The 13,962-nt window shown below is 38.2% G+C and overlaps 1 protein-coding gene across 3 annotated transcripts in view; it reads right to left on the reverse strand.

Moving 5' to 3' along the window:
- Cpq (carboxypeptidase Q) overlaps positions 1-13,962 on the reverse strand; it is a 441,872-nt gene that overhangs the window by 241,744 nt on the left and 186,166 nt on the right. For all 3 annotated transcript variants that reach the window (XM_040293837.2, XM_078016890.1, XM_021725165.3), the window contains exon 4: positions 10,900-11,107. In XM_040293837.2, coding sequence (XP_040149771.1) covers positions 10,900-11,107 — 208 coding nt within the window. The remainder of the gene's footprint in view (positions 1-10,899; positions 11,108-13,962) is intronic.

The following is a 13,962-nucleotide window of genomic DNA, read 5'->3' on the forward strand; positions in this document are numbered from 1 at the left end:
TCAAATGGTTCCATCATTCCTAGGGGCAAGGTGTTCAAACCTATGAAAAAATAAAATCCTCCTACTTGCAAGTCCCATTTTGGCACACCAAGATGACTTGACTCCAGGAAAGAGTAATCACCAGGGTTTGTCTTGCCTACCTGGGTGGCTATCTATCTAAAACAGCCTGTCTGGTTCAAGCTATTTCCATTTGCTGTCTTTATGAGCCCAGAGGCATGCATAGCTATGAGCACAGTTCAGAAACTTGAAAAACAAACAATGAAATGTCTCATGCTTGCCACACATGTATTTTTCCTTCCATGATTTAGGTTGGCTGGTTCTAAGCCATAAAAGTTTATAATAAAAATGAAAAAAAAATAAAGAATGAATTTGCCAGCTTAAAGCCCTTTAACCCCACCCTCAAAACTTTCCGATTCAAGGTTAAGATGTGAACAAATGTTCCAACCAATATGTTCATGAAAGATTTAATAATTACGTTGCTTATGAAAGTTTAAACAGCTGCTTAAGTTAGTAAAAAGGCTCCCACCCAGGCAGAATAACCTGCTGTACTCACTAGGAAGGTTTTACAAATCATCAGACTATGTATTCAGATGAAAGACAGAGCTGCATTTGCTGCACAGCCTCTAACTATTCAATTATGTATGGAATGATTTTGTCCACCAGGTCAATCAAGTTTTGTATATTACTTCAACAAGGGTCTTGACAGCGTCAATGTTAAAGCAGTTTCCAAGGGGATTGCCGAGCTTTTCAATAATTTATTTTAAAAAACACACATACATGAAATAGGCTATGCCTTTTTCTCCAGGTTATTTTACAGCATAACTCCATGAAAACAAGGCTTATTATCAAATGGATTCAGAAAATATAGGAACTTATATCACATTCCTTAAAAATAGAATAATACAACTCTTTGGCCTTTCATATGTACTTTTTCCTCTGCTTGGAATACACTCCATCCTAATCCCAGTCTTACAACCATTAGCATGGTTTCATTTTACTCATCCTGTAGGAATAAATTGAATCTCTCCAGAAAGTCTTCCTTGGCCTCCGGTGGTTGCTACTGAAATGAGCCCGCATCAAATCATGTCCTGTTGTATTATGGCACTTACAACCATCTATTGCAGTTGCTTATTTAACGGCCCATGTCTACCATGCAAACCCAGTGCCATGAATTTAATTCAATACAACCAGAGTATTAATGGAGCTCAATAAATTCCTGTGGATTTAATGAATTAATTGTCTCAGTCATCCAAACTGGGGTTTCTCTCTTTTTCTCTCCTATATCCAATTTTAGCAACTCCTACAAATTTAATTTCCTAAATATTTTCTGAATCTGTCTCTTTTCCAATTGCTACTTCAACTATCTTAGCTCAAGAGCTATTACCTCCTGACTGAATTTCTGTCTTTGCCCACTCAAATGTATCACAGTGGATAGAATGAAGTAAAAGGCAAATCCACTGCTAAGCCATTTCAGCAACTTCCAGCTGTTTACAGGATAAAGCCACAGCCCCATCCCAGCACCACCATGGTCTTGAGGTGGCCATCCTATTTCTCAACTCCTTGCTTTTAAAACTCTCCCCTCCTTTTATAACCTTATTCCCCTTTTATAAACTCTCCCCTCTCTGAAAAAGACTAATATCTATATCCAGAAATGCAAAATAACCTACCAACAAAATGTAAAAGGCGGGACTTGAATTTGTCTTTGTTTTCTAGTCATAGAGCTTCCTATCCAATGACTTGCTGAACCCTAGTGCCTGACATGTACCAGATAATATAAATGTCTGCTGAATTAATGAATAATAAGAAAAAAAGACTGCAGAAAAAATTCAAAACATAACCTACCCTGTGGACCTCATTCCTTTATTCTACTGTTTCTCAATTTATGTTTTATGTTCAAATACTCTATGTGAAAAAAAGGCTCCATGATCAAAAATTGGGAGACTATTGCAAAACTCCCTCTTAAAGACACCCAATGCATATCACTAGGTTAAAACATTACAGGCTTCAGAAGAGCCTGTTTAATTTTTTTAATAGGAAAGTTTCTAACTGTATTTAAAAACAAAATTAAAATTAAAACTCAGTAACATTCCTACTCCATGAAATTCTGCTCTTCTCTAACACCCTTCTCTAATAGTACATGTAGTGTCCTATATCCATTCATGATAAAATTTATGTCTGACTACTTTTTAAAAAAATAACAACTAAGACCTGAAAACACAGAAGGAGGGTGGGGCAGTGATACAGTGGGATAGACTGGGGATGCTGCTAGATGTTCAGGACAGAACCATTGACCCAGAGAGTCAACACAACCATGTTGAGTAGCCCTGCTCTACAGCAAAGAGAGAGAGAATGCTCAGTTGAAAGTCTAGAGATTTCATGTTGCTGTTTCCCACTGGTCTTCATAGTGCTCCATTGCATTTGAAATGACACTGACAAATGAAACTGAAAGTTTTCTTTGAATCCAAGAAAATAACTGTTATAGAAAGAATATGTGCATAAAAACAATTCCCCTCATCAAGGCCTTATCAGAATGCATTTGGATGCTATCAATCCCCCACCCTTGCAAATCCAAAACACTTTTCTTTTCCATACAGTCCTCTCAGAATATATTCTTGAATATATTAACATTTTAAAAATATTGCATTTCCTAAGAAAATCCCATAATAAGACCTAGGAAATCTCTGAGGATCAAATGAAACAGGCCAGCCCCAAGAGTCAACATTAGAGAATCCCCTATTAGTGAGAAAGTCTGCAACAGGTAAAATGAAACTCTAGCTTCAGATCCATTTGCCCTCGGGTCAAGTCAGTTTGAGGACAACTGCTTCTCATATTACCTGTTCATTTGTTAGCAAGGAAAATCATGGAAGCATCAGAAACTAACCCTGGGAAAGGACTGAGCGCTAAGGTCAGAGCAGATTCCACCCTGTACTGGATGCTGCATAGAGGATGCTCTGGGGCAGCCCAGGCTTTATAAGAAACTTATCTTTTAACCAGTTTCCTCATCTAGTTAATGTACTATCACTACATAGGATGTGATCACTGACCATGTTCACCTGGGCAAAGGGTATACCTTAACTCTCTGCATTATTTTTTTATCTCCTTGTGAGTCTAACATTATTTCAAAACGAAAAGTGTTTTTGTTGTTATTTTTTGATGATGCTACTGGTAGGGGTATTGTGGCTTTGTCTGTGACCTTCTGCTAAACAGATGTGCCTGATTGGTGAGCATGAGGGGCACGGATGGGGCACAGAGGAAAAGGGTGCCATAAAGTCATCAACATCACAGAACTGATATAGTCATCAGATCCCCTTCTAAAGGGACAGGGAATCAAAAAGGAATTGCCAAAGGAGGGCTTGATTGAGAGAAGATGAGAAGGAGGAGTGGACCAAGGGTAGGTATTTTTCCCAGGTGAAATCCCATGGTGGGTGCTCTCAGGAGACAACAAGAGTCAAAATACATGAGAGCTCTTTGTGCCTAGGAAAGAGGAGCCAGGAGAAAAAGTCTCAGAGAAAGATATAAATTTCTCTTTTGTAGTAACTTGGTAAGGATGGTGCTGCTTATATTCTGAATCAATTCTACTACATTCCTCAGATTTAAACAGTATTCAGAACCCAGACATAATGGGATTTCTTAGGCAAAGGAAGAAATGGGAGTCAGGAAACCAAAATGCTTATGTTTTCCTATCATGCATTTATGGCCCCCTTGCACAGAAACTTCTAGGAAGTTCTTTCAGTTTCCTCACCAGAAAGCCCTAGAGTTGGTGATAGGATGCCTACTGTATCTCTTTCTAAGAGGTCTTAGGATCACCTCTGTTGATTTAATAAAACATAAAACCTATTCATGGCTGCAACAAGTTTCCTATGAATTTTCAAACACAAAATAGTTCCTTAATGAATGGGGGTTCATTGCTATTGCGGTGCCACAGAATATCATCTCAAAAGTTAAAAAAAAAAAGTTACATTCTTTCCTATGACTCATTCTAAGCCATGGACTGGCCTCAAAGATACCAGGGTGAATGTTTCTGAAAGGCCCACAGGTTAAAGGCTTGGTTCCCATGGTTGGCGCTATTGGGAGGTGATGGAACTTTCAGGAGGTAGAACCTAGCAGAGACTTCTTTAGATAGCAGGAGGTCTGAAAGGGGACTATAAGTCCCTGATCTCTTCCTTTTTTCTCCTTTGCTTTCTGGCCATGAGGCAAGCAGTTTGCTCTGCCAAGGGCTCCCCACAATTGCCATCCAGCATGCCCACCAGAGGTCCAAAGCAATGGATCTGCCTGATCTTAGACCAGAACCTCCAAAGTAAATTTTTTTCTCTTTATAAGTTAGTTATCTTGGGTATTTTGTTATAGTGATGGAAAGCTGATTAACACAGATGATTTCCCAGGGAGAAAGCTATCTGAGAAAGGAGTTCAGAGGCTAATGTTAGAGTTTCCAGAATCCAAGATCTGATAAATCCTGCAACACAACCAATACACAGAGAAGCCAGTTTCTGATAAAGTCAGAGTGAGAGAGAATCCTTATCTTGGAATAGCCAAAATGTGCCATCATGGATTCTTTGGGAAAAGAGTAAGATTTATGTGTATAATAACCCTGTTCTCCTATGTTCGCACATTGAATCCCAAGGAAAAAAAAGTATTTGTATTATTGGCATTTTGAAAAATTCTGTGGTAATTTATCCCAGGCTTATGGCTGGATTATGCAGTAGGGTTTTGAATGTGTTAATACTTCATCAATCATATAAACACTTTTCCAGGCCTGAAATTTACTATATCTTTCTATGGTTTTTAGGCTAAAACAGAAGCTTCTTTACATGCAAACTGCTCACTTTTATTCAGGTTCTGGGCATACACAGTGAGATATAAGGTACTGTGCTGGGTGTTATCACTGAAATGTCTCTCAGACACTGCCGGGTGTTAGCACATCTTCCTCCCCTCGTCTATCCTCAAGTCACCCTGCATGTCCTACCTGCAGGCAGAATAATGGGAATTTCAGCTTCCTGTCTCCTTTTTAAAAGAGAATTTCCACTGCAACCAATTTACTCAGTTATTTAGCAGCACTGCTCTCTAGTTTGCTGTGGAACAAAGCAGCAAGAATACTTCAGGGATAAATTAGTCAACCTAAACTATCAAAACCAGCATCATGTCCCTGTCAGCATTACTGATAATTACACAGAAAGTTTAATGACTTTAGGAAAGTTTGCCAGAGTCTGGCAGAACTGAGTTCTCTCATTGAACTGTGAATGAACATTTTGTAGTTGGCCTAGGATCTCATCACACATTTCCTTTCCTCTTTTCTTCAGTCCCATATCCCATTCATTTGTGAACAAAAACACACGACTTCTTCTTAATGGAAATACCACATTGAGATCCGTGTTTTAAAGATCATTTGAACTTCATTGCAAAGAACAGGAGGGATATGAAAGAGATCAGAAGAAAACTCAGGAGGGTAATAGGGTCTTTGTCAGGGAAATAACAGCAGTAAAGGCAAGGTGGGAACAGTTTTTTTTTCCCCAAAAAAATATGCTAAAAGCAGATTGAACAGGATGTGATGCTTGACTGTAAGACAGTGATAAGGAGGAGGGATTGAAAAATAGCTTGAAGCTTTGTAGCTGTGCTCATAGATAGATATGGTTCATTTAACAGACACAAGAAACTAAGGCAAGGGGTAAGACAGGAGGGAGTAGGTGTGCTCAGCTCTAGACATGTTGAGCACATTCAGTGGTGATGTCCAATATGCCAAGGGACAGTCAATGTTCTAAAAGGGCAGGAAAAACTTCTAGATTTAAAAACGATCAAGATTAACAAAATCCTCCATCCATTTCATTTTTACTTATTCTCTTCACTTTAATAAAACAAAATATGTGTTGATAAGCTACTTTATGCCAACTCCTGGGATAGGCATTAGAGAAAAAGAAAAAAATAAACGAACATAGTGTCAGTTCCCAGAGCATTTGCAACCTTTAGTGGGAAATAACACTATAACAGGGACTTAAAAGTGTTGCAGTGAGGAGAGAGTTACCAGAGGAGGCTTCCTGGAAGAAGTGGCACTAACAAGGGATGAGATAGATGGTGCTTATTCAGGTCCATTAACCCAATCTAACAGTTGAAGTGGGGGGATGATATGCTTGTCACTTGCCTTCATAGTTTATGTATCTGCTGGGGTTTCAGGCCAGCTATAGGACAGATTTTCCCCAAAATACAGCCACACAGTCTGAACTTCACTATACTCATTTATATTCCTCCTGTGGAAATAATGTTATGGCTTCTTTGTGAGAAAACATTTTTATTAAATTATTTATTTATTCTAATTTGTTATACATGATGGCAGAATGCATTTCATTTCATATTGCACATATAAAGCACAATTTTTCAAGTCACTGGTTGTACACAAACTATTTTCACACTATTCATGTCTTCATAAATGTACTTAGGGTAATGATGTCTAACTCATTCCACCATCATTCCTATCCCCTTGCCCCCTCCTTTCTCCTCCCTCCCCTTTGCCCTATCTAAAGTTCCTCCATTCCTCCCATGCTCCCCTGCCCACTATCACCATTTTGAGTCAGCATCCTCATATTAAAGAAAAGATTCAGCCTTTGGTTTTGGGGGATTGGCTAATTTCACTTACCATTATATTCTCCAACTCCATTCATTTACCTGCTAATGCCGATTTTTTTTGTCTTTTAATGTTGAGTAATGTTCCATTGTGTATATAAACCAAAGTTTACCTATCTATTCATCTACTGAAGGGGATCTGGGTTGGTACCACAATTTAGCTATTGTGAATTGTGCTGCTATAAACAATGATGTGACTGTGTCCCTGTAGTATGCTGTTTTAAAGTCCTCTGGATATAAACCAAGGAGTGGGATAACTGGGTCAAATGGTGGTTCCAACCCCAGTTTTCCAAGGAATCTCCATACTGCTTTGAAAATTGGCTGCACCAATTTGCAGTCCCACCAGCAATGTTTGAATGTGTTTTTTTTTCCTGTAGGAGAACTTTTTTTTTTTTTTTTTGAGAGAGAGAGAGAGAGAGAGAGAGAGAGAGAGAGAGAGAGAGTTCTTTTTAGTTTTTCAATGAACACAACATCTTTATTTTATTTTTATGCGGTGCTGAGAATCGAACCCAGTGCCCTGCACATGCCAGGCGAGCGCGCTACCGCTTGAGCCACATCCCCAGTCCTATGGGAGAACTTTTGATAGTATACCTTTTATATCTTGGGAACAAAGTATTATGACCAATTCTTAGGATACTAGCAAACATAATGATAGAGTTGAAAATTTAATCCTGAGTCCTGAGATCACTCTGAAATCATTCATCTACCCACCTGGAGAAGGTGCTACTCCTAAAGAATACAGAGAGTGACGCTCTTGACAGAGACCAGAGTCTTAAAATGTAGATTAACCCAGCAACTCCACTCCTAGGAATTTACCCAAGAGAAATAAAAGTGAAAGTCTACAGAAAGACTTGAATAAGAATATTCCAATAATGAACATGCTAAAAAGAACTCAGGAAAACTATCCCATTGACAATAGCCTCAATAAAATAAAATACTTGGACTAAATCTAACCCAGGAGGTGAAAGACCTCTATAGAGAAAATCTACAATGAAAACTACAGATCATTGAAGAAAGACATCAAAGACCTTGGATAGAATTTCCTCCCATGTTCTTAGATAGGCAGAATTAATAGTATCAAAATGACCATTTTATCAAAAGCAATATACAGATTCAATGAAACTGCCATCAAAATAGTAATGACATTCTTTACAAACCTAGAAAAAATCCCAAAATTCACATGGAAGAATGAAAGACCCAGAATAACCAAAACAATGCTGAGCAAGAAGAACAATGCTGGCGACATCCCGATACCTGATCTCAAATTATACTACAGAGCCATAGTAACAAAAATAGCATAGAATTGGCACCAAAATAGATATGAAGACTGATGAAATAGAATTGATTTCATCTCTCTCTTTAGAATGGCAATCATCAAGAATACAAACAGTAAATACTGGCAAGGATATGGGGTGGGCACACTCATACATTGATGGTGGGACTGCAAATTCCACACTTTGCAATGCAGTGTGGAGATACTTCAAAAGGCTAGGCATGGAACCGCCATGTGACCCAGCTATCCCACTCTGGTATCTATCCAGAAGAACTAGAATCAGTATACTACAGTGCGACATGCACATCAATGTTTATAGCAGTGCAATTTACAATAGCCAGGTTATGAAAACAGTCCAGGTGCTGGTCAACAGATTAATGGATTAAGAAAATGTGGTTTATATACACAATGGAATTTCATTCAGACTTAAAGAAGGATGAAATTATGTCATTTGCTGATAAATGAATGGAACTGCAGAAATCATGCTAAGTGAAATAAGCCCAACTCAAAAAAGTCAAGGGTTGAATACTCTCACATGTGGAAGACAGAGCAAAATAAGGCACACGGCAGGGTGGGGGTGGGGCCTAAATATAGAAGGGAGATCAACAGAGTAGAGGAAAAGGATTGAGGGTGAAGGCTTCGAGATGCAAAAAGGGAGGAGCTGTGGAATGAAATTGATCAAATTATGCTCTGTGTACATACATGAATAGATCACAGCGAATTCTACCTTTATGCATATCTACAAAGCATCAATTTAAACACAATAAACAAATAGAAGAAAAAGCAGTAGAGAAAAGAGAAAAGGAGGAAGAGAATGGGAGGGAAAGAGGATGTACTGGGGATTTAAATGAAGCAAATTATATTCCATGCATGTATGATTATGCCAAACCACACTCCACTATTACATATGCATTAACAAAAACATAAAAAAGAATATTCACAGACATTTTACTCAGAAGAGTCATAAACTAAACACCACCACATGTGTACCAATTGCAAAATGAAAAAACGATTTGCAGTACAACCATACAATGAAATATTACTCATCAATTTACAGAAAGAAACAACAGACAGAATAGTGGGGATAAATCTCAAAAGCATTATGCTGAGAGAAAGAAGTCAGATATCAAATATATGGTTTCACTTATATATAAAACTGGTCTTAAAAACTAAAAAGAGCAAATTGAGCTGGGTTGAGGAACAGGTTCAAGTCATCCCAGCTGGAAGATGTTAGTGGCATTCAGGACACCATCAGAGCCAACACTACCACTGCATATGGCTCTCAAGAACTCTTTTGCTTAAATGCTTTAGCCTCAAACCCTGACACCCCTGACTGCTCTAGTCTGAAGGTCCCAATAACTTACACTGACCCTGCTACCCACCTACCACTCATCTTTGGGGACAGAATCAGCTCACTCACCCAGACAGCTAATGATAAATAATCCTAAACCCCTAATCTAAAGATGGCGAAACTTTATGTTGGAGCTACTAACCAGAGTTGGGGGATATGGTAAGGATTACACTTTGAGTCTAACTGTTCTGTACCTGGAATAGTCTCCCAGTTCTTCTGCTGTTACTAGTTTCCTGAAGGGACAAGGAGCTCAGCCTGTTCCTTCTCAACATTTGAGACCATAGTTTTTGTGGGGGGTGAGTACCAGGGATTGAACTCAGGGGCACTCAACCACTGAGCCACATCCCAGCCCTATTTTGTATTTTATTTAGAGACAAGGTCTCACTGAGTTGCTTAGCACCTCACTTTTGCTGAGGCTGGCTTTGTACTAGTGATCCTCCTGTCTCAGCCTCCAGAGCAGCTGGGATACAGGTGTGCACACTGCACCCAACCGAAACTATAGTTTCTTACAGCTATTTGACTCCCTATGGCCAACTAAAATCTGCTTTTCCGTCATCCCTGTGGTCTTATCCCCATGGTTGAAGAACCCTAGGTCCTAGAAGCAGGGGACTTGAGAAGGGACGAAATGGGTTAAACAGAAAGATAATCTCTACTGCAACCCAGCAATGCTCCATCCAGACCTGTGGAGAAGGCCTGCTCCTCCATCACCAAACACCAACGTTAACTCTTTCTTCACCATCAAAATAGAAGCAAAAATCCTCTGAATAACTTTTTTTAGTTCTATTTATAGAACTTCAGTTACTACTAAAGAAGATTTTTGTACCAGATAACTTGTGAAAACTGTTTTATGCACATTTGATATCACATGAAGTAAACTCAAATTCAGTGAGCCCCTGTGAGGCACAAACACTGTACTAGCCTTTCTGATGTACTCTGTCTAGTCTTCATAGTAATCCTGTTAGTTCCATACACCTATTCGATTTTTACAGATAAATTCTCTAAAACTCAGAGACTTGCACCTTGCCTAAGTAAGGTATTTAGTATTCAGTTAGTATAGAGATTAGATATACCTCTAAGACTACTTAAAAAAATAAAGACTGGAAACTGTACATAAACTATGTGTTAAATTCTGTTTTCATATGTACAATGTCCTGGATTTGAGTTTTTCTCAGCCACTTACTACCTGTGTGGATCTAGGCCAGTGAGTTTTTCTCTAGATAAGTTTCCTTGCCTATAAAATGAATAAAATACATTCTATTTAATTGAGCTTTGAAAGATTAAACAAGATAATTCACAGAATGAACATAATAAGTATTAACTATTGATATGATCTCAAGGGCCTATCTGGCCTCAAATGGAATAAATATAACACATATATACAAATCCCACTCTGGGTGGTTCAGAGGTTGAATTATACAGTATGGATCTCATTCTTTCAATTTGTCCTGTCCTTCTCCAAGGTAACAAAATTTTTAATGGGAACATAGATAGATAGGTAGATGGATGGCTAGATTAGATAGATAGATAGAGATTTTCAGCCTTTAATGAGTCTACGAGGACCATTTCCACAAACACGGTCTCTCTCTCCTAGACAATCTCTAAAAGTGCAAACTTGACCAGAACACCCTATTCCCAGACAACCCAATCCCATTCCTTCACATACCTGCTCTGGATACTTGCTCCCCGTGATCTCTGCTACAGTGTTGAAGGAATCAGTATCTGGGTAGGTCTTTGCTCCCATCCTCAGATGAATGACAATTTTGTTCCCATGAGAAGCCATTCTAGACATCATTTCTGCATCTTCCACAGTGATACAGGCTGTTGGGATCTTAGGCACATCATCCTGGTATTCCTGCATTCCTGTGTGAGGACTTGGGAAGAGAAGCCACAGGTTACTTTGAAAGTGAAAATGGACCAAAAGCCCCTGAATATCAACCTTTGACTCTCATATGGAGAGTAGGAACAGTGGGCAGTATTGGTTTGTTTTTGATGTGAGAGTAAAATTTTTACTTTTCATTTAAAAATAGCTTTAACATTTCAATTTCATAATCATCTCACTGAAAACATTATATGGAATTAGTTTTGATAACTTGGATGATCCTTTTGAGTTGCAAATTGCCATAGGCTCTCAAGGACATTAACAGTGCTTTCATGATCAAGAGGAGAACACATGTAAACAAGGGAATAAGGGAGCTCTGAGGTCCATCAAGGGTATAAACCAGAAGATTCACATGCTTGGAAGAACACTGTCAGCCCTGTGATCACTGACTGGCACTGGGGCTCTTCCTTTCCAAGGGAAGGTTCAAATATAAAGCCCTGTGTTTGGTGGTAGAACACTGCACAGGAAAACTGTAGAAAAATATGTGGGGAAATATTTGTGTTCCTATGAGGAAAAGGCTGAATGAACCTAGGTCTGGATGCCACTCAAAATACTTCCACTGGAATCTGTTAATGTACTGTTGACTCAACCTCTGTATCTGCCAATGAAGTTTGTCAAACTCATTTTCTAAAACTGCATATTCAAACTGTCCCTTTTTACAGCTGGGATACAGCTTCAGACCCTCTCAGAACACAGTTCCATACCAAGACCACAGCCCAGCTTCTGCATGCATAACACACTGTTTTAGTCTGTTCCCATGTTCTGTTGAAAAGAAGATAAAAGCCTTCTAACTTTTCTTCCCCATTCACATATTTGTCTCAGGCTGTTTCATGTGTTCAAGGGAGCCCCCTCCTCTAGCCACATCACGTTTCTTTCTGTGGATGAGAGTCTGAAACTTCTCTTCCAAAGGAGTGACTCCAAGCCCCACACACAAACACAATAATCCTGTTTTATATCTAACCACTTTCTTGATGTGACTGCTTTATTCTTACCATATTTCAAGAATCTATTTACTTAGAGAAATTGCATAGAAAAATGGTTAAGAACAGAAGCTCTGGAATAAAACTATCTGGATTCAAATCTGATCTATGCCATTGAATGCTAACTGGCCTTGGGAAAATCACCCACTTGTTTGTTGCAGGAGCTTCTTCTATTAAAAACAAAAGGTGATAATAGTAGTAGGTATTTCATAGAGTTATTTTCAGACTATGTTACACAAGTAAATTTATTTTTCAGTTATTTTATTTTTTCAGAAAATTATGCAAGTAAATAACTTACCCTGGAACATAGTAATAATTCAATAAATATTAAATATCTATTTTATTAACTTGCTTATTACAAATCCCTGCAGAGACTGACTAATCTCTAGTCATTAGCACCATCTGAATATATCCTCTATGGATATTTCCTAAATTTTGCCTGCAAACTTTATTGTTCATCAAAAGAAAGACAAATTACTTCTAAGCTCAGAATTCAGAATAGAGATACCCTGAATCTGAATGCCTGCTTGAGACTGTGTGTCATCCATTCCAACTCCTGGTTCAAGTTCTGGCGTCACCAAACCATAAATCTTGGTTCCAGCTTTTTCTACCTGTATGGCATCCAAGCAACTTGGATTACTTCTTTGTTTTCCCTCATCTATAAAGTGGTGAATAATATTAGTATTAATCTCATAATATTGCTATGAGGAATAAAAGATAGTATACACAAAGGATTTAAGATAGTGCTTGGAACATAGGGATTACTTAGTAAACATTAGTTGTTATTATTTCTTCAGTACAGAGTTTTCTCACTGAGTTGATAGAATGATTAATGAATTTGAAAATCACCTTGCAACATGTAGGAAGACAATCTAAACATTTATTACTCATATGTGATGTCTGGGATTTGACAAAGTCTCCTTGTTCTCAAACTCTCTTTCTCAAGAGAAGGCTCTTTAAATACTGTTTCTAGACTAGTCTGTACGAACAGGTTATGGATAAGAGTGTACACAGGGGAATAGTGACTCATATCTGTACCCACTGCTCCCCTGGGAGAAACAACGCTGAAAGGTGTCTTTAGCCATGATTCTAAATTCAAAATATAAAGGCCTTTCAATTTTTCTGCAATTAAATACATCTTCCAGTGGTGAACCCATCATTGTTTAGCATAAGAGGACAAAATGAAGAGTCAATAGTGCTTTTTTTTTTTTAGAACCTTATCCTGTCACTGTAATGAAATTGTCCTAGAGGAAACAGTTGGCATAGCCACCACCTTCTACCTTCATTTATTGTCTCTGCAATGTATCGGTAGCAAAGTGTAAACTACCAAGGAAATTATTTTTAAAAATCAAGGTAAAAATTGCATGATCATCTAAGTAGATGCAGAAAAGCCATCAACAAAAGTCAACATCCCTTCATGACAAAAGCCCTGAAGGCACCAGATATAGAAGGGTCTTATGTCAACATACTGAAATCTATATAGGAAAAACCCATAGCCAACATCATACTAAATGGGGAAAAAACTGAAAGAATTTCCTCCAAAATCAGGACCAAGACAAAGAGGTCTGCCTTCACCACTCCTCTTCAATATAGTGCTTGAAATATTAGCCAGAGCAATTGGCAATAGAAGGAAATAAATGAGAGGTGAACAGGAAAGAAGTCAAATTAGCCCTATTTTCAGATCATATAATCCTAAACTTAGAAGACCCTAAGAGTTCCTCCAGAAGACTTTGAAAGCTGATAAACAAATTTAGCAAAGTAGCAGGATACAAAGTCAACATACAAAAAAATCAATAGCTCTTTTTATTCTCCATTTATGAACTCACTGAGAAAGATACAGGGAAAACAATTTCATTCACAACAGCTT

This window comes from Ictidomys tridecemlineatus, chromosome 7 (genome assembly GCF_052094955.1).
Source record: "Ictidomys tridecemlineatus isolate mIctTri1 chromosome 7, mIctTri1.hap1, whole genome shotgun sequence".
NCBI classification, from domain to species: domain Eukaryota; kingdom Metazoa; phylum Chordata; class Mammalia; order Rodentia; family Sciuridae; genus Ictidomys; species Ictidomys tridecemlineatus.